The 19720-nt window shown below is 43.6% G+C and overlaps 5 protein-coding genes across 5 annotated transcripts; 2 read left to right on the top strand and 3 right to left on the bottom strand.

The window, feature by feature from the left end:
• Positions 1-4291: 4291 nt before the first annotated feature.
• On the bottom strand, positions 4292-5182 carry HO173_010169 (uncharacterized protein; the record flags this gene model as incomplete). Its single annotated transcript, XM_037312055.1, has 3 exons — positions 4292-4437; positions 4514-4696; positions 4759-5182. The coding sequence occupies 3 exons, from the start codon at positions 5180-5182 to the stop codon at positions 4292-4294; spliced, it is 753 nt and encodes a 250-aa protein (XP_037161069.1).
• Positions 5183-5886: 704 nt separating this feature from the next.
• Positions 5887-8089, bottom strand: HO173_010168 (uncharacterized protein; the record flags this gene model as incomplete). The annotated part of the gene is made up of 6 exons (XM_037312054.1): positions 5887-6681; positions 6731-7097; positions 7153-7439; positions 7490-7643; positions 7702-7929; positions 8004-8089. 6 exons carry the CDS (start codon positions 8087-8089, stop codon positions 5887-5889), a joined length of 1917 nt encoding a protein of 638 aa, XP_037161068.1.
• A 30-nt stretch (positions 8090-8119) lies between these two features.
• Positions 8120-11093, top strand: HO173_010167 (uncharacterized protein; the record flags this gene model as incomplete). The annotated part of the gene is made up of 7 exons (XM_037312053.1): positions 8120-8251; positions 8304-8441; positions 8495-9365; positions 9415-9452; positions 9506-9652; positions 9706-9857; positions 9911-11093. The coding sequence occupies 7 exons, from the start codon at positions 8120-8122 to the stop codon at positions 11091-11093; spliced, it is 2661 nt and encodes an 886-aa protein (XP_037161067.1).
• Positions 11094-14021: 2928 nt separating this feature from the next.
• On the top strand, positions 14022-14536 carry HO173_010166 (uncharacterized protein; the record flags this gene model as incomplete). The annotated part of the gene is made up of 2 exons (XM_037312052.1): positions 14022-14150; positions 14207-14536. 2 exons carry the CDS (start codon positions 14022-14024, stop codon positions 14534-14536), a joined length of 459 nt encoding a protein of 152 aa, XP_037161066.1.
• A 3671-nt stretch (positions 14537-18207) lies between these two features.
• HO173_010165 (uncharacterized protein) lies at positions 18208-19680 on the bottom strand (the record flags this gene model as incomplete). The annotated part of the gene is made up of 6 exons (XM_037312051.1): positions 18208-18677; positions 18736-18800; positions 18858-18975; positions 19023-19266; positions 19322-19450; positions 19504-19680. The coding sequence occupies 6 exons, from the start codon at positions 19678-19680 to the stop codon at positions 18208-18210; spliced, it is 1203 nt and encodes a 400-aa protein (XP_037161065.1).
• Between the last annotated feature and the right edge of the window lie 40 nt (positions 19681-19720).

Genomic DNA, 19720 nt, shown 5'->3' with positions numbered 1-19720 from the left:
TTTTTAGAGTATAACTATATATATTCGATATTATTTTCTTCGTTATTCGAGATTCTTAATCTATCTAATTATAATTATATAATATATAAATTTATAAAATAATTAATTTCGATAAATACTCTTTAAAAATATTAAGTTTATCTTCGAAGTTTTTAAATTTAATATAAATAAATATTCGAAATAATTTATATTATCTATAATATACTTTTAAAGTCTTTTTATTTATCGAAGCTTAAGTAATCTACTTAATTTAATAAAAAGAATTATAACTTTCTTAATCTTCTATTTTATTAATATATAAACCTTTAATATTTTTAAGTTATTCTAATTCTAAAGTCTTAATATATTCTTTATTTTTAAGAGCTTTAATTTAATTATTAATTTCGAATTAATTTTAACCTTAAAAAATCAATCTTTCTAATACTAATAAACGATCTATTTATTATCTTCGAATTAATCGAAGTAATAGAATTATAGAGTAAGTTATTTTTTATAAGTAGAATACCTCTTAATATTTCGCTTAATTTACTTCTCGCTATATAAAAAAAAATATCTTTAAAATTCTTAAATAAGATCTTAATAAATATTTTATAAATTTCGAAGTATTAACGGAATATTACGAGGATTAAAATCTTTAAAAATTTAGAAGAAAAATCTATAGAATCGTAAATAAATTATAATCTCTAATCGAAATATTAACCTTAAAATAAAAGCTTAAGATTTTTATACTTCTTAATAAATTACTATTTTTTATAAAATTTAATTAGTTTATATTAACGCTAGGCGAAGAATATATTAAGAAGTTATAAATTAATAAATCTTATAAATTTCGAGATTTAAAAATTTAGAAGATTATTTTATTTATATAAGGATTTATATAGTAAAGCTTTAATATCTTAGTTATTAAACGTTATAATCTTTTAAAATAATTCTTTAACTCTTATATTATAAAGATCGTAATATTATCTTAAAAAATTCGAAAATAAATTTTAAGAAAATTATTCTATACTTAATCTTAGTTAAGATTAATTAAATTAAAGTAAAGAAAGATATTAATCTTCGATTAATATTTAAATTATAATTAAGTATTAAAATTTATTATATTATATATCTAAATCGAGATAAAATAATATAAGAATTCTAGATATTTAATATTTATAAAACTCGAATTCTTTGAAGACTAGATTATACTTCGAATAAAATAAACTTCTAGTTAATATAATTAAGATTTATACTCTTAAGATATCTTATACTATACTCGAGTTCTTCGAAAATAAAATCTCGAATACTATATCTTTAAGTTAATTATCTAGAGATATATCTTAATTAATTCAAGAATAGAATAGTTATAATTTCTTATTAGCCATTTAAATTCGAGATATTCGAGTTTCTTATAAATATTTTAATTAAGTTTATTTATTATAACCTAAGTCTTAAAAGTATATAAAGAAATTATATAATACTATAAAGATATTATATCCTTAAACTTTTTAAAGATTATTTAAATAATTTATTTATTTAGATAATATTTACTTATCGCTAAAAGTTCGAAAGCGACGAGACTATGTGGGCTTTCGTATTAATAAAATTCACGAAATATAGAAAAGAGATATTAAAGACTTAAAGTGCCTTACTTAAATAGATTTAATATATTTAAAAAGTAGATAATACTTAAGTAATCTTATAAGCTTCGATAAAATTAAGTTTAGAAGAGTCTATCGCTTTATTTTAATATCGAAAAGAAAGTAATAGAGTATAAATAAAAGACCTTTATAGTAAAGTAAAACGATTTTAACGATATTAAGAAATATAATTAGTTTAAGATAGTAATAGTAATAGCGAAGAAAATAAAGACTCTTAGTTATATAGATAGCTAATATAAATATTTATAAATATAATAAAATTATTTATAAGTATAATAGAAAAATTTAAAATTATTATTATTATTATTACGATAATTTCGAAGTAGAAGAAATAATTTTAGAATTTCGAATTAAAAGATAAAGTTTATCTCGAAAGTTTTAAATTTTCGCGTAAGATTTAGTACTTTATAAAGATCTCGAAAATTTTAAAGTATTTTTAAGATTATTTTAAGTTAATTATAAAACTATCGCGAAAGTTTCGAATTATCTTTTAAAGTCTTAAATATTTCGAGTTAATAATAATAGAATTATCTCGAAAATTTCGAATTATTTATAAATTTATTATAAATCTTTTATATATAATAAAAATATATTAAATAACTAAGTTATTAAATTTATTTAAAAAAATTTAATTTATAATATTTATATATTATAAATATTATTAAAAATATAATATTTTATATAATAGATTAGAGTATTTTATATAATAAAGAAAAAAAGCGTTAAAATATAAAAAATAAATAAAAAGTTAAGTTAATTTTATAGTTTCTTTATATATATTAAGATATAAAAAAATAATAAATAAAAAAAATAAAAAAATAAAAAAATAAGTAAGTATATTAATAAAGAAAAGAATTATTATTTAATATATATTTAATATATATAGAATAGTTATTAATATCTACTTCTAGAGAATTTAAATTCTTTTTTAACTCGAAATTATCGTTCGAAATTATCATTCGAAATTATCGTTCGAAATTATCATTCGAAATTATCGTTCGAAATTATCGTTTAAAATTATCGTTCGAAATTATCGTTCGAAATTATCGTTTAAAATTATTATTCGAAATTATCGAAATTATAGTTACGATAATTTCGAATCGCTTAAATTTTTATTAAGAGTAATTATCTCGAATAATTATTAGATAATTTTAAATTTAAGTTTATCGTATTTATTAGCTAAATTTATATATATAAAGAATATATTTAATATAAGTTAATAACTGTTTCTTTAATAGTAATAACCGTCCTTAAAACTCGAATTTTTCGCTATAGTAAAAATTCGCGAAAAATTCGCGCTTCGCGCTTTTATAAATTCTCTTAAAGTAATATCTATATATTAATATCTATTAATATTTCAGCTATTTTTAATAGAAATCTTAAGTAATATTATTATATTTATTAAGAATAAATAAGTAATTAAGCTAGCTATATATAACGCTATTAAAATATTCTTATATTTGCGAAGCGAAAATATCGAATTCCGGTTGTTCTAATTATTTGATGCTAGGCGGTAGGGCTTAGCGTGGGTTACCGTCCAGCCGCGCCTGGACGGTTACCAGACCCCGTTGAAGGCCACATTTTTTTTTTTTTTTTTTTTTTTTTTTTTTTTTTTTTTTTTTATAAAAATCTTTTTTTTCCTTAATTTTATTTTTTTTTAAAAAAAAAAAAAAAAAAAAACCCAAAAAAACCAAAAAAAAAACCTATATTTAAACCCCCCCCCCCCCCCCCCCCCCCTTTTTTTTTTTTTTTTTTTTTTTTTTTTTTTTTTTTTTTTGGGTTGGGGGGGGTTTTTTTTTTTTTTTTTTTTTTTTTTTTTTTTTTTTTTTTTTTTTTTTTTTTTTTTTTTTTTTTTTTTGGGGGTTCGCCTCCCCCCCCCCCCCCCTTTTTTTCTTTTTTTTTTTTTCCCCCCCCCCAAATGGGGGTTTTTTTTTTTTTTTTTTTTTTTTTTTTTTTTCCCTTTCCTTTTTTTTTTTTTTTGGTTTTTTTTCTTTTTTAAAAAAAAAATATTTAATTTCTCCTTTTTTTTTTTTTTTTTTTTTTTTTTTTTTTTTCTTTTTGGGGGGGGGGGGGGGGGGGGGGGGGGGGGGGGGGTGGGGGGGGGGGGGGGGTTTTTTTGTTGACTTTTTTTTTTTTTTTTTTTTTTTTGGGGTTTTTTTTTTTTGGTGTTTTTTTAAAAAAAAAAAAAAATTTTTTTTTTTTTTTTTATAAAATTATATGGGGGTTTTAAAAAAATTATTTTTTTTTTTTTTTTTTATTAGAAAAAGGGGGAAGTATTTTGTCCCCTACTAGGGCCTCGCATTCGTGGGAACCCTTCGACTGTTTAATATTATGGGCACGTGGTCGGAGGTTTATGGCCCGTAGAGCACTGCGTTGCATGTTTCTGGACATTTTCTGGCAGACTTTCTTGGCTCGTTGCGTATGAGTGCACTACATCTGGAAAATGCCTACACACAAGACTGCCGCTTCTTCGGGCAGCTTGCCTGCGGATACAATCATACTTTCTTGCTACCCAGCGTATTGTACACAACCCTAAGAGCCCGCTCTTATGTTTCTCGATAAATGCAGTCGCGTCCAAGCTTCAAATTAGGACCCCATGCGCCTACATAACCTGACCTGTGTATACGAACACCCTCCATTGATACTGTTTACGCTGTATCACCAAACAAATCCCCAATGGACCCGTACCCAGACGTAGGAGTAAGATCGGAACTTGTGGGCGGAGGAAGTTTAACGCGTTTATTGATCTCACTCGCCGCTTGCCAGATAAAGACGCCAATGCTGTTCAAGTCGCCTGGATGACCCAGTCAGTGAATCCAACCAGAGAGGTGCAAGGGAGACAGTTCGGTTGGATGACGTGGGAGGCCTACCTGCAGGATACCACCCAGGTTGATTAACCTCCGGCTGACTACATTCCGCATAGATCTCCAGGGCGTTCTGGTATAGTTCCGCAAAAGAGCTAATGTCTGAGCCTGCAGACTTGGACGGTGTCTCGCCGGGCAATTCTCCTTCGACGAACATGTTGCGCATGGCGATGACGACGTAACAGGTCCCTAGTTCCAGAGTCAATGTACTGGTCAACTTGGGTCTGATCAGCACCATTTATTTGACGCACCAAAAGCCACCTTCAGGGGCACCCTCTGAGTGGCTATTCCATGAACAGGAGTCACGCCTGAAGCTAGGAACTCGTACTTGGTGCCATCATGATCTAGAGTATAGTCTGTGAAGAAGAGCTCGAGGGCTTTGGGACAGTCGCCGCTGTCGAATTTCTCGCTGGGCTGGAACCATTCGGCGTAGTCCGGTAGGGTGGCGCAGTTGGGTATCGGTGCTCCCAGTTTGGTGGAGCTGAACGTGAATGTAGCGCTTTTATCGGCGGAAGATGTAACATTAGTGTTGACCATAGAGGCAGTATCTATGACGTTGACGAGAGAATTGTAGCCGACGATGCTAACGGGCGAGCATTCAGACTGTCGGGCGATAGAAAGAAGGCAGAGCGTTTTGAACCATAAGGGCAGATTTGAGATGGACGGGAATGCCATGTCAGCTATTGTTTGCGAGGATACTAAGAAAGAATTGCTAGAATTTACAACATATCAACGTGTATATAAGAAATTGACTGTGTAAAGGAGTGCTTGTAGTCCTTAGATGTGCACGGGCTTGCCTGTGGCCCTCACGCGATATGCTGGCGGCTCTTGGAGCTAAATGCGAGAATGTCGGTAAGAATTCGAAGGGTAATAGACATCTTACGAGTCGCGCCATATAGCTGGCTTCCATATCTCGGCAACAAGCATGCAAACCATGCGAGCCGTTTTAGAGCTAGGGGACGATATTTCAACGGAGCAGCGTCCGCATCTCTACCGCCCAAATGACGATAGCCAGCATGGCGGATATCGAATATGCTTGTTTAAAATACTGCAGCTACTGTCCCCCCACACTGACAATAGCCATAGATCTTGCGAGCCACTCTAGCCAATCTCCAGCTTTAGGACCGTGCAAATACGCGCCTTGGATCTTTTAGAGTGACCACAACTCTTAAAGCTTCGTGATTTATGCTTCATTCCCAGGTAGGCGATCCTGTCATTTCCAGGCGTGGGCGCTGGGAAGACTATGAGCAGGCAGAGGACTTTGAGGGGTTGTTACCGGAACGTGCGATCACTTTCGCTGTTTTTCCCTTATCCCACTATCCTATGAACCATTGAACTTGATCCTATGAGCTCTTAGGCGTGATTGTGTATACCACCCCTCAAATCCGGCGTCTGTCTCTTCCAGGCACCAAAAGAGAGCCTTCTCCCGAACGAACCTTATGTATGGGCGCTTTCTCGACATAACTCTTATTGTGCCATGTCTTCATCCTCTTGAGGTCATTTGATATTGGTTCTTCGGGCTTGACATCCTTCCAGCCTGGTGCGGAAAGACCCTTCTCTTCGAATTCCTCATCACTGATGATCTTGATAACCCTGACCTTCCACTTTCCGACTCTGATTATGAGCGTATTGCCACCAATGATATATTTCTCCGTCTCCTTCCCTGGCCAATTTGCAGCTGGGGAGAAGTCAACTTGCTGGCCCATTGTGCCAGTTCCACCAGGCCTCGCGCCTAGGTACGCGCCCTTTTTCGATACCAGTCGGACACCTTCGCTGCGAGAAGCGACGAATCCAGCGTGGTAGAGAACGCGAGAGATAGGTTGATTGTATATGAGAGATTTGGGGAGTGTGAGGCTACTAGTTGGGGCGTTATCTTTGCTGATAGAAGGTACAGCCTTGTCGACGTGGTCCGTCGATTGATTTCCATCGTCGTCAGTCTGTGGGTTGGAGTCAAAGGACCTGTTGAATATCTTGCTATGCTCTTGTTCGGCTTCGTCGGCTAGCTTTTCGCCATGGACAATCTTGAGCACTTCTTTGGCCAATTTGTGTTGGGCAATGCGTTTGGGTGGTGCTCTTTTGTGTTCTTCCATAAGGGTCTCTAGGACTTCGAGAGGTTCGAAGGTGAAGAGCTTGAGATAACGATGGACATCTGAGTCTGCGGTCCTAAGAAAGAACTTTTTGGGATCAGCACCTGCTTGAGTGGGCAAGGGAAGTCATCATCACCTGATATAGATCGAATCCGCTGGTCATCTCCCTGTCTAGCCATATCGCATTGCCCTCACTCTTGCCAAATTTCGCACCAGATTTAGTTGTCAAGAGAGGAACCGTGAAACCCATTGGTCTCTTCAAGAAAGCCTCCCTCTTTTCGAGCTTTTCCTCTTCCTGCCTGATGAGTGGATCGTAATGATTGTGTCTGATGTGGTTGATAGCGTCTATACCGGCGACGATATTTCCAAACTGGTCTGATCCTCCAACTTGTACCTGTATGTCCTTCGTAGAATACATATGCCACCAATCCCAGGATTGCAGTAAAGGATATGTAAATTCCGAAAAAGACATGCCTTCTTTCGACTCCGTTCGATTCTTCACCCTAGAAGGAGTCAGCGCTCCGAGGGTTCTAAGAAACATGGCCACGACTCACTCACGTGTCCCTTCCTAGCATAGTCCCTAGCCTGACACCCGAGCCCAACAATTTCAAGAGCTCAATGGCTGGCAGCTTGTTCAGCCAGGCATTATTGTTGGTCACCTCTTTCCTCCACGCCCATTCCCAATAATATCCATAGCCTCTTGCTCTGTGTTCAGCATGAGCCCATATTAACTTTAGCTGCATATGAACCTGCAGCATGTTGACCTTCCGCACTGAGGAATGCTGCACTTCCCGAGTCGTCGTTCGTCCAGTGGGATCTCCAATCTGTGCGGTGGCGCCTCCAAGCTACAATTGTCAGTCAGACTGCGCATGGAGTCAGATAAAAGGTTGCCCACCAGAGAGCAGGTATGGAAGCCATGTATGTACATCCAATACAACACCATCAACGGCAACAGATGTCCCACATGCATAGATGGTGCTGTAGGGTCTACTCCAACATATATCCCAACCCGCTTCTCTGTCAGCAATCGATCCAGGTCACCTCTTTCGCTGGTAGTGTGTTAGAACCATGTGTCCTTGCTATGTCGTGTATGCCATGATATCTCACCCTACTATCTGGTTGACATATCCCCTCTTCTCCAGTATGGTCAACATGCTTTCCTTCCTCCCAGCCTTGATCTCTGTGGCTTGACGCGCCCATGCTAGCTTTGCTTCCAATGTTTTCTTGGTATAACTCTGCGTGATGGACCGTCTCTGGCTTACCGGGCTGAAGGTGCGCAGTCGACTTGCACATGAGGGGCATAGGTATCGCGAGTTTTGTGATAGCCCGAGAGCACTATGAGGAATCATTTATTAATGTTCAAAGACTTGAAGATGTGCATAATGCAAAGCAAAGCCAGGGAGAAAAACTAGTCGCGCTTAGCAGCGGAAATATTTCCGACGGCTAGACTCGGACCATCGGATGTTCGAGGGGCACGGATGCAAGGGGCCATCATATCTGAACCAGGAGCAAAACATGCAGCAGCATGGTCACGAATGATCTGAATGGGAAACCGTTCCAACTGAAATTCGTCAGAGCAGCTCAGATGCAACTATTCGCAAATGCAATTTGTGATCCGCCATTGGGATCGACCACAGTTGTTCCCTACGGAGAAACGGTACTTTTTGTACTACGTAGAGAACGGACTACAATGAACTGATATATGCCAGGTCAAATTCACAATCCTTTTAGAATCCAGCAGATCCTTCCCTGAACAGCCATGGGAAGCCATACTCTGGCACAACGGTCACGAGAACCACGAGTGGCGTGAATTGCGTCTGGAGGAGACACAGACAACTACTGGCCCTGTAACATGGCCCAATGCTCGAGTTGAGTGGCTCTGAGCTTACATGGACAACAGCTTGTGGTCGGCTCCAAAAACAGAGCCGTAGTGTACCGCCGCTTCTTCTCAATTGATCTACCAACTCCGTCCAACCTCCATGATTCTGTGCAGTTCACGCTAAAGTATCGCATCGCATCGTCCCATGGTTGGAAGTGGGTGAACGACAACTCGTCTTTCACAGATGGAGAACTATATTACCAGCCTGAAAAGCCACCTACCGAGTTGACAAGCTATCTCAAGGACCTTAGTCCTGATTTCTCTGTCCAGTCTGTCCCAAGCGAATCCCCAGATGCTCAAGTATGGTCAATCACGACAGCTGTGAAAGCAGCGGAAGGCGAGACTTCTGGTTGGACTGAAACAAGCCTCGGTGTTCCAAGGAGCTTCACCCGATGGTTCGCGCTGGTGAGGATCTGGAGCCCGTGGCTTGCGCCTCGACATGGCAAAGGAAACTTCCAACCCCAGGAAGATGCCATTCTCTGCTCTTTCTTGCGCTGGGATGGCCTTCACCTGGTCTTACTTGCGGTCAGTGGGATTGATGATGTCTTGACTATCTTCAAACATGATGGCCATGGAAATGTCATCGCCTCATCAAGGAATGATAGCCCGATGGACGGCCAGACCAGGATTGTTGCCGCTGTTGCCCCGAATTTTGAGTCAGCTAATGCTGCGGTGATGTATCATGCGCGCAAGCTTGTCCGCGGAGATGAATATATGAGTAATGAAATCAAGGCTGAGATGAAAACCGCTATTGAGAACGATGTTAAGGCTGAATGGATGGACAATTGGTACGATGGATTGACTTACTGTACCTGGAATGCGTTGGGCCAAGACCTGAACGAGAACAAGATATACAACGCGTTGGATATTCTCAAGCAGAACAACATCAAAAGTACATTTGAGTCCTCAATCAATTTTGCGTTCAAGCTTATAGGTTTCAGTCACAAACTTGATCATCGATGACAACTGGCAGTCTCTTGTAAGTTTTGGCGCAGGATGGATGTTATTCTTGACTTTGACTAAGCATACCAGGACTCCCATGGCGAACATCAGTTCAACCGAGGCTGGACCGATTTCGAAGCAAATAAGGAAGGCTTCCCACATGGACTGAAGCATACAATCAAGAATATTCGAGAAGATCACCCAAACATCCAACATATAGCCGTCTGGCATGCCATTGTGTGTCCGCCCCTTAGGTCCAGACAATGTCATGGAAATAACAGTCAATGCAGGCAGGATACTGGGGAGGTGTTTCTCCGGATGGGAGTATTGCTAAAAAGTACAAGACTGTTGCAGTTCGCAAAGAGAGGAGTCTGATTCCAGCAGAAACAGTGACAATGGTGGATGCGGACGACATCGACAGGATGTACAACGACTTCTACAAGTAAGTTCTCCAGACTTTCATCACCTTCATGACCACTAAAACACAGCTCCTAGATTCCTCCTCTCTTGTGGCGTCGACTCTGTGAAAACGGACGCTCAATTTGCTCTCGATCTTCTCGCTGATGCGCCTGATCGCCGCCGCTTCATCAAGGCCTACCAAGACGCCTGGACCATCAACGGTCTCCGCTACTTCTCCATCAAGGCCATCTCATGCATGTCACAGATCCCTCAGATATTGTTTCACACCCAATTACCTATCAACAAGCCACGTATCATGGTCCGCAATAGCGATGACTTCTTCCCGGGCATACCTAGTTCGCATCCTTGGCATATCTTTGTCAATGGTCATAACTCACTTCTGACAAGCCATCTTAACATATTGCCAGACTGGGACATGTTCCAAACATCGCATCCCTACTCCTCCTTCCATGCTGCTGGTCGCTGCGTCTCTGGAGGTCCCATATATTTCACAGATGAACCTGGGCAACACAATTTAGACCTGATCGCGCAGATGACTGCCCGGACCATTCAAGGTAAAACGATCATTCTTCGCCCCTCTGTCATTGGCAAAGCCGTGGGCATCTACATCGGGTACGAAGAAGAGAGGCTTCTCAAAGTGGGTACCTTCACTGGCGGTGTAGGTGGCACAGGTATACTAGCTCTGTTCAATGTCAGTGAACGCTCGCTGTCAGAGCTAGTCAATATCAACGCTTTCCCCGGGGTCGGCAGCGGCGAGGAGTATGTCGTGAGAACGCACACCACAGGCGAAGTCACGCATCCTATGAAATTGAGTAGCGAAACTCCCGTCATCTCTCTGGAGGTGGAGGTCAAAGGCTATGAGATCCTTTCCGCCTACCCTCTCCACGTATTTCCAATTCCAGAACCCTCCATACCAGACCCTTCAGCTACGAAGGTCGCTGTGTTGGGTCTGCTGGGCAAGATGACCGGCGCGGCCGCTGTTGTTAGGTCCGAGACGCGCCTTGAAGACAACGGTAGGCTGCGCATTGAAGTGGCGTTAAAGGCACTAGGAATGCTGGGGATCTACGTCTCTACTCTGCATCAAAAGGTGGTGGAAGATGATGTCTTGGTGATGATTTCCGAGAAGGTGGTACCCATGCGCACGGTCAAGATTGCTGAGCAGGCTCCGGTGCTGGAGGTGGATGTGGAGACGGCGTGGGACGAGATGGGCCTCGAGGCAGGGTGGAGCAATGAGGTCAGGGTGCTGGTGCTGGTGTGATAGTTGAGCGAGAATTACGTGCGAAAAGTATCGCTTACGGGGACGTGTTTCGCAAACGTCAAGATTGCAAAAATCATGTTAAATCGATAGGTTCTGTAACGAAGTCTAATGTGAAAACGAGCCTTGAATGTTGCTATAACGAATTGAAATATGATGCAATGACAAACTCAGTGCAGCCATCCTAACACCTCTCTTTCAATGTACAGTGTGTAAGATAAATACCAGCAACCGGTCCTAGTCAGAAACTCCCGTACTACTCTCCGCTCAGAGAAACCGCACACACCATATAGCCCCACCTTAAACAAGACCGGTCCGGTCCACGCATGAAGCAATCCGAGAAAGCTGGGCGGCCGTTCGGCCACAAAGGTTCCATTACAGATAGCCAAATGTGGCCACCGCAGCCCCCCAACCAAGCACACACCCATCGTTCATCGAGGCTACAACCCACAAGCAGAAACCCGACACAGGGCGTCCAGTTACAGCGGTCATTTTCACCATCATCATGGAATGCGAAGCCTGAGCCTGGAAATCTTCCGTCACACCCGAACGACACAAGTCCAAGTGCACCATGCACCTCGCAAACGTCTCGCCATCCCCAGTCTCGGTGTGCCCTCGGCGCCGATTGTGATATGTAGATTTACACAACATCATCGGTCTTTGATGGATAGCTGATCAGATATAGTCGACGGACGCCAAAGCGAGCGCAAAAAGCCAGTTGCGCCCGTTGGAGTTGGTGGGATGCTGGCACAAGTTTGGGAAGAAGGAGGGGAAGGCTCAGCGGAGCTCAAGTTTGTTCTCACCGACTTTTCCCAAAGGGAGAGGTGCCGATACGCAAGCATTCTATGAGAAGGCTGAAAGTTCGGCCAATCCTCTGAGCGCTTGGAGGGTGGTAGCGAAGTAGTGCTTCGTTTAAGCACCATGGAGTCTCGTGACGGAAGGCTCTTCTGCAGGCGCCTTCAAATCCTTCGAGAGTCTCCGAGCCACTGCTTTAGAGTGTACCGTTGGCAATTAACTTTCGGATCGGAGAAACTGGTCTCGATCTGGCGACTTTTCCGGGGTTCTGTAGGAACATACTTTGAATGACTTGTTCACGCTCACGGGGTTCTTGCCTGCCTGGGGGGGTGTTATTAATGATTTCTGATGATGAGAAAGGTGGGACTTGAAAGATTAGAAACAAAAGAAGATTTTATGCAGTCTAAAGTCGCGTCAAGAGCCCTGCTGCTCAGGTGGTTCTTATATCCCACCTCCAAAATATTGACTCTGAAGGTATGGAATTAGTGTACATGACGACAGGCTTCCTTGCTTGCCGATACGTATCGAAACATCTCCTTGATATGTCAGTTTGATTACGCTGGCGGAAAGGCGGCTGGCGCGAGTTTTTGACGATCACGTTCGTGTTTAACAGTAATGGGAGCTAGACAGAAATATCAACCAAGGTCTGCAGCGTCGATCCGATGGTGAGCTCAAACCACTTGCAATCTTTAATTTTAGGGTAGGTCAATGATGAAATTGGCGATGAGTGCAAGATATCAGGTGCGCTGAGAGTATGAGGTGATGAGCAGCAGTTGTACTCCAGAGGCGTATATCGTTTCTCTGCATAGTTGATCCACAGCTCCTCGTTGTTGGAGTTCCAAAGGCGGATGCTGACATTGGTTTCCTGGGCTTCGATCCCTACGAAGGCCAAGATGTTGGCCGGAAATCACGCCAGCCCTTATAGAGCTGATCACGGGGTAACAGCAAATTTGTACACAGACAGCTGCACTCTACATGCAACAAATCAAGTCCAATAGTTGGTTTATTGTGGTGCCTCTATGCCTTCTGTTGATACTCATGATCATTTCAGCCCCAAGCCGATACCAAAGGACTGCCCTTGGCAAAAAGTCGGCCCTCAGAATGATACTCTGCAAACGACCAAGGGGACTAGAGCCCATTTCCTAGAGAGATCAACACTTGGCCCGTGGTTTATACCCGTTGATCACGACGGCGGCTTCGGAAGCTATAACAGATAACCACAGGAGAAGTGGAGCTAGACGAATCAACCGAAGGCTCTCATGTACGTCAACGGCTGGAAGTTCTGCATGCTATCTGCAGCCTCGGGGAACAAAGAAGCACTAGTCATCGTGCTTCGGGAACCAGGGCATCCCCTCGCCCGATGGTTGCACTCGCAGCATGGCAGGAGGACTCTATATTTTATTGAAGAAGATGGGATTGATTTGTTCTTTTTTGTTCTCCGGACACAAGAGACAATATCCTATTCTCCAAATAATCCAAGGTGGGAGGCATTCGCCACGACGCAGATCAATCTTGCTGTGGTTCAAGGCAATTGTGCAGAAACCGAATCAGACTGCTTGAATAAGTGAGGGCGTGGGGACTTGTTTTTGTTGCACGCCAAACTTTCCGCTGAATGTCAGTCTATCAGTCAAAGTAAGACCCTCAGAAGACTTCTCCTATCCAACCACCGTCGACTACTTTACCCAACGAGGACCATTCCCCTGCCCCAGTGTCCCTGGTTGGGCAATTTACATACCGTACCTACTACTTGCGACCGCCCTCAGGCATCTTCTCTCGATCTCTAGTGCAGCGCGCTACTTTTGTCATCGGGGAAATAACTCTCAAAATCATCATACAGGTGGCGCTCCAAGTCAATTCAAAATTCATGGTGGCCAGTGAACGGCTTACCGCTCTTCTCGTCATAACAGCTGATGCAATATGGCCGCCAGTATGTGCCGTCGCCGTGGCCTAGAGGTTCTACACCAGGAAGACGCAGACTGCGAAGTTGGGGCCCGACCACACCACTGGCTCACCATCCCAGCATTGGTAAGACATAGTGCTGCAAGTGGGAAGAGGGATTCTAAAACTGATGGTATTCGTTTTACAGATCTTGTTGACTGGGATATGTGCTCCGGCACTTCAAGCTACGCCCAGTAGATGTTCGAATTCGCCTCTGTCCGTCCTGAAGGCGTCGCTCTCCATTCAATTGGGTATCCGACTCCCAAACCAGCAAGCCCTTACGCTGAGTTTCACTCTGCGTCATATCAGCAGCAGACGACTCGAAAGGTGAAAACAACCAATATTTTGCATGAGGGAACGTTCACCCGCTGACAAGCTGCTAGGTCTTGTGGTCAATCGAGCTAATGCAAATACCGCGTTTGGCCCTGATCAAGCTCAGCTTCATGTTATTCTACAAACGCATCTTCGCCAAGGGCAAAGGTAAAGCCTTCAAAGGCCTCATACACGGAATGGTCGGCCTTATCGTTTGTTGGATTATCGCGTTCTCCTTTAACCACCTTTTCGTTTGCAAGGCGCACCGTTCCCATTACTGGACATCGCTTGCCAACGAAAAGGAAGACTGCAACAACTCGACGCGACTGCATCTCGGGTACGCTAGATCGGACTTTTGCTTCGACGTTGCTATCCTACTGATCCCTATGCCTTTGATATGACGCTGCTGGATCCCAGGATGGTAGAGAAGCTTATTCGCAAATCCAAGACTGAGATCTGGTCGCTGCACGTGTCAACGGGCCGCAAGATTGGTGTCACAGGCATCTTTGCGTTGAATTTGTTGTAAGTTGACACCACCGTACTACACGTTGTAGTAACCTAGCTGACATCGAGAAGTACCGTCGAAGCGTCAATCACGAGAACAGTCTTATTTATTCAGTCACTCAACGTTGAATATGTAGCCAAAAGCGATATCGACTGTGAGTGTAAGCCATGCTAGTGCCAAGCGTAGGCTAACGGTTGGAGAGCAGTTTTCTCGACGAACGGAGTATACTAGTGCTTTATAGAAGCAGGTCTGGGCTTGACTGCAGCCTGCTTTCCATCGTGGTACGGTTTATTCCGCACTAAAGCGCTCAAGAGTCGGTGCTGGCTGGCCCCTGCAGAACCAGCGTTTCCGGAGGTATTACAGCTTATCGTATTAAGGGGACGCAAGGCACGGATCCACCACATCACATGCGGAGATTCTGGCGTCTGTGTCTCAAGACGTGGAGACGGAGCCTCTCCCGAAGCCAAACCAGATCAGGTTCCAGAAGGTCTTTGAAACCGAGGACGAGCCGAATGCTGGTCATAGCTGGTTTTGCTTGCGTGATGGGTGGCTCGCACACGTGGAAATATATCTGTATAGTCTTCGTGCTAGATAGAGGAGTCAAGACTATGCAGTCAATGAGTTCCGATCTCCAAATTTCTGGAGCTGATGATAGCTTTGATCTTTGCGCATTCCCTCATTTCCTCCTAATGGCCAAATCGGTCTCAACCACGACGCTTGTCGCATCATAATATTTCTCTTTCAGCACCTTTTCCAAAGCCAAGTTCTTCGCCTCTTCCCGATCACCTTAAATGACTCTCCGAATCGATCGGCCACAGGGTTCAGATTTCTATTGCATCGGCTGAGAAGCGTTCCCAATACACAGCGAATCGATCCCTACAAAACAGTGGATTTTTGACTGCGTTGCTATGGGCAGGCTCGACAGGGTATGGGAACGTCTTTGAGAGAACGGCCCGACGCACTAGGGACCCGTAAAATAATCGTGGCCGCAGTGAAGACCATCGAGGCTCCCGGATCATGTCCTCTTCGACTTGTGCGGTAAGCCACCAAACCTGCAGATGTCCCAGTCGTTGTACCGTACATGAACCACAAGCAACACCGCCTTCGAGGAGTGGCCGCTGCCGATATGAGCATGATTCAGCAAGGCGACATTCCTGCGCCCACGCGGCATTGCCGAATAGCATCCAGAGATTGCAATCCCCAGCGGACAAGCCAACAGAGACCGCGAAGGCAATACTGTATCAGGTGAGTACTTTCCCGCGTCGTCGAAGTAAGACTGCCAAATTACTTCCACTGCTCGGGAAAAATCAACAGCCGCTAAGTTAACTATATAAGTGACGCGGTTGCCGCTCCCAGGGGCGACCCGATACCAGCGCATCAACTACTTTACTTTAGGGCAGTAACGTAACAATTCGTACGATGCATTGCGATCACTGCCATAGTACTCTGCACCCCCATCCTCTACTCGCCCAATCAAATCACCGGACACTTCGCTACGGTGAGCTCACGCGATAAAGTAAGGTCAATTGCCTGTACTAGTACGTCCCGAAACATCTTACCACAGCAGTCTTGAAAAAGCCGAGGAAGTCCTTCGACACTGACACCTTTTAGCCCTTCCGCCGCAAATCAAATGCGTCTTACTCTGGCACTCGGTAATTACCCCCCATCACGTACCACCTCTCGACTCGTCCGCGTTCGGAACCACGTGCTGGAGATTGTTAGTCGTAGATGGAGGGGCAGGGTCACGGTCGTGATGTTTTGAGAGTCCGGAGAGCGATGGATAAATAGGCCTTGCTGGGAGGTCGATCTTGCAGTATCTCCACGTAACAAAACGGGGATTCCTTTGAAGGAAGGGGGGAGAGCTGGGCGGGATCGAAGTGATGGCTGATACAGTAGCTTCTGTAATCTTCGGCCCGTGAAAGGTGCGTCGGTACGTAAGTAATGCGGAAGCCTGGCGGCGAGCTGGGTTTTGACTCGTGCACGGGTATTCTTCTTCGAAGTTTGCAGTTCGTCGTCGGTTTCAAATCGTGCTTTGGGTTCTTCTTGATACTGACTCATTGCCCCTTCGTTACATGTTATATTAATCCTCTTAGCCACATTTTTATACGGCTATAAATCGTCGATCTAGTCTCAGCTTGGCCCCACCGGCCTTGAGGTGGGTCTATAGGAAACCCTGCCAAGACTTATTTTTGGTGTATTGCCCGATATGTAATATTCACACCCTGCGTACATATGATCCTCAACAAAAATGCGCAACTACGTGATATGGCCTTTTGGAATTCTGAAAAGGTCGAATAAATAGTCAAATAGGCCTTCGTAGGGGCTGTGGTGCAGTGGTTAAGAAGTAGGCTTCCAATTCAATTCCACTAAAAAACCAGCTAACTCAGCCATAGCAGCGGCACCAGTACTCAAGAACGCCGTACGTCTCAACAGACTCAGGCTGCGGTAGCCCGATTAGCTGAAATAACCGAGACATCTCTAGGCTGCGGTAGCCCAATTAGGTGGAATAGTTGAGACCTCTCCATGGCTGCGATAGCCCAAATAGGTGGCATGGTTGAGACCTCTCCATGGCTGAGACCTCTCCATGGCTGCGAGGAACCAAATAATGACTTTTTCTCTTTGCTCCAGAACTGGTCCGCCAAATGTTTTAAAACTTCGTATTCATCAGGAGGAAGGATGTTCCTGCAAGGTATAAAGAGGTCAATATATATAGTTCGAAGATACCTCGCTGTCGTCGTCAGAGAAAAATCGCGTACCTAAGCGCCCCACAGTCTCCTCGTACGCTCAAGTCCATTTTGAACGCGTCAAGCGCGTCAAAACCATTCAAGGTATGTGTTTTATGCTCCCTCCAACTCCTGAGTAATGCACTTTCGAGTTGATGGATCTGTATGTAGGGGGATGGCTCCAGTGCTCGATTTCCATAAGACAGTGACACGGTCAAACTTGGATCAATCATTACACCCGACTCGTTATATGATCTTTTAATGATGCTGAACACGATGCGCCATCGTCTGGAATTTAATCATCGGAGGGTGATCGGCTGGAGGTGGGTGCTGTAATCGTCAGCGGAGAACGCGTGTCGGATGAGCTTAGCGACAACAACGAGCTATCCGATCATAATAAAAAGTGTATGTACTTGTTTAGCGACCTCGAAAGGCCTATTGCCCCCAATTATATCAAAAGATAATATGGTGATGGCTGGAAAATTGAGGAAGTCGCGACTTCCCGTTAACGGGGTAATTATTGCGGTGGGCCCATACAAATTAACGGTCAATGTAGCGATTCGGGGTTTCCTACTCAGACTCTAAGGGAGGGGTATGCCGTAATGAGCTTGCGATATGATTGGCCCCGAAGCGAGGCACGAGTGTAGGGCTGGCCATAGGTACCCCGGCTAGCCGTGAGTCTGAATTACTGAGACTACGAGTTTGCCAGTCCCGGGCCATAACCCTATCCGTTTATGACCGTACTTTACAATACACAGGCGACTCAACGGCTAGAGCACAAGTTCGTCATTTGTTGTATTGCTCCACACTACTTTGGTATACATTTCGCATCTTGAAGCTCAAACTAGATCCGATCTTCAACCTCCTCCACTCCATGCCCGCCACCTATCCTAGCTTCCGAATCCCACCGCTTGAAATGTCCCGGCCGGTTCGTGCTCAGATCCCCGTGGATGTGCAAGCCCGGCTTGAAGTCCAACGTTTCGCTCGTCTTCCGTTCCTGCGCGTGTTGCTTCACCTCTCGCTCGATATTGTCCGAGCCACCGGCGCCCTCGAAACTCTGCAGCGGTAGCATGTCTTCTTCTCGGAGCACACTCTCGTCGAACTTGGCGCCGTATGTCTTGGGTGGTAAGGCGACGGATGGTTTCGGAGCGCTCCACTGATCAGTCGCTGGTTTCGATGGCGTTTTTTCACTTGTCAGGCGAGTGTATTCTTGGACAAGCCATTTGTACAAGGGCCGCAAGGTGGGTATGCAAGCTGCGACAACGCCGAATAAGACTTCCCATGTACGCCAATACCAATTGGGTACGCTTAGCCCTTTATTTTAGTGTCAGTTAAATGGCGTTTTCTGCATCTGCTTGCCGGGGAGTCCTACAGGTTGGGTCATTGGTTACGTTTTGATAGTTGAGAATTGTCCGAACTAGCGACAATGAGCCGGTGCTGTCGTTCTGAGTGTCAGTGCCTAGCAATAAGAGCGACGATGTGACTGAAGCTTACATAACACCAAGACCCATAAGCAAGCACAGGCCAACCTTGCTTCGGAGGCTGATCTGAACCTTGCGCAGTATGAGGATTGGAAAAGCTGAGAGGAAGTAGTCGGAGATGATTGATATGACTGGAGGTGGTAAGTATAGATCGACTGATCCTCGGAATATGACTCACTTGCTTGAGAAATGATGATCCTTTCCAGTTGACCTTTGGAAAAGCACTTTCCCGGCAGACTCGAATTCCAAGCTTTATCGAGATGCGGCGTGCATTGGAATATCCATACCAAACTCAGTACTACATTGCTGACGGCGAGGACAAAGATGGCGGCGTATAGCGGTCTAATGAAGGCTTTGGTGATTGTGATGCGCAGAAGCAAGAGGCAGATTGAGATCTTGGTGAATGTCAAAGTCGCAAAGGTCTGTGAGAAGGCCTTAGATAAGGTTTGAGTCGATTAGTATTTGAAGGATGCTGACCTGCAGCCATTCGCCGTAGGAGTATTTCATGAACTCTTGGAATTGATGCTCGGTGAGGTAATACGCAGGTCGCCCAAAGCCGTATCCGATTTGAACAGTGATCAGGCCCATGCCGATAATATGACCAAACTAATACTTTTCAGCAGCCTTCAACCAGACTGCTCGCGAAGCAGGAGACTTACACCGGCAAACACTATACACCAATCGTCCCATCCCACCCTCTTCACAAGCCATATTCGAGTCGCAAAACGTAAGCCGATAAAAATGAGCACGGAGCTTAAGGCAAGTATCGACGTGCCTAGCAACCCGCCCGATCTGTCCGCGTTACCTATTGGGGGAGGTGTAGTTGGCTTCTCCATTCTTGATACAAGAAATCCAAGTACGCAAGGTTCTGGATAA

This window comes from Letharia columbiana, assembly GCF_014066305.1.
Source record: "Letharia columbiana isolate WasteWater2 chromosome Unknown Sc0000046_s0, whole genome shotgun sequence".
Classification (NCBI taxonomy): Eukaryota; Fungi; Ascomycota; class Lecanoromycetes; order Lecanorales; family Parmeliaceae; genus Letharia; species Letharia columbiana.
This window is presented reverse-complemented; position numbering and strand designations above follow the sequence as displayed.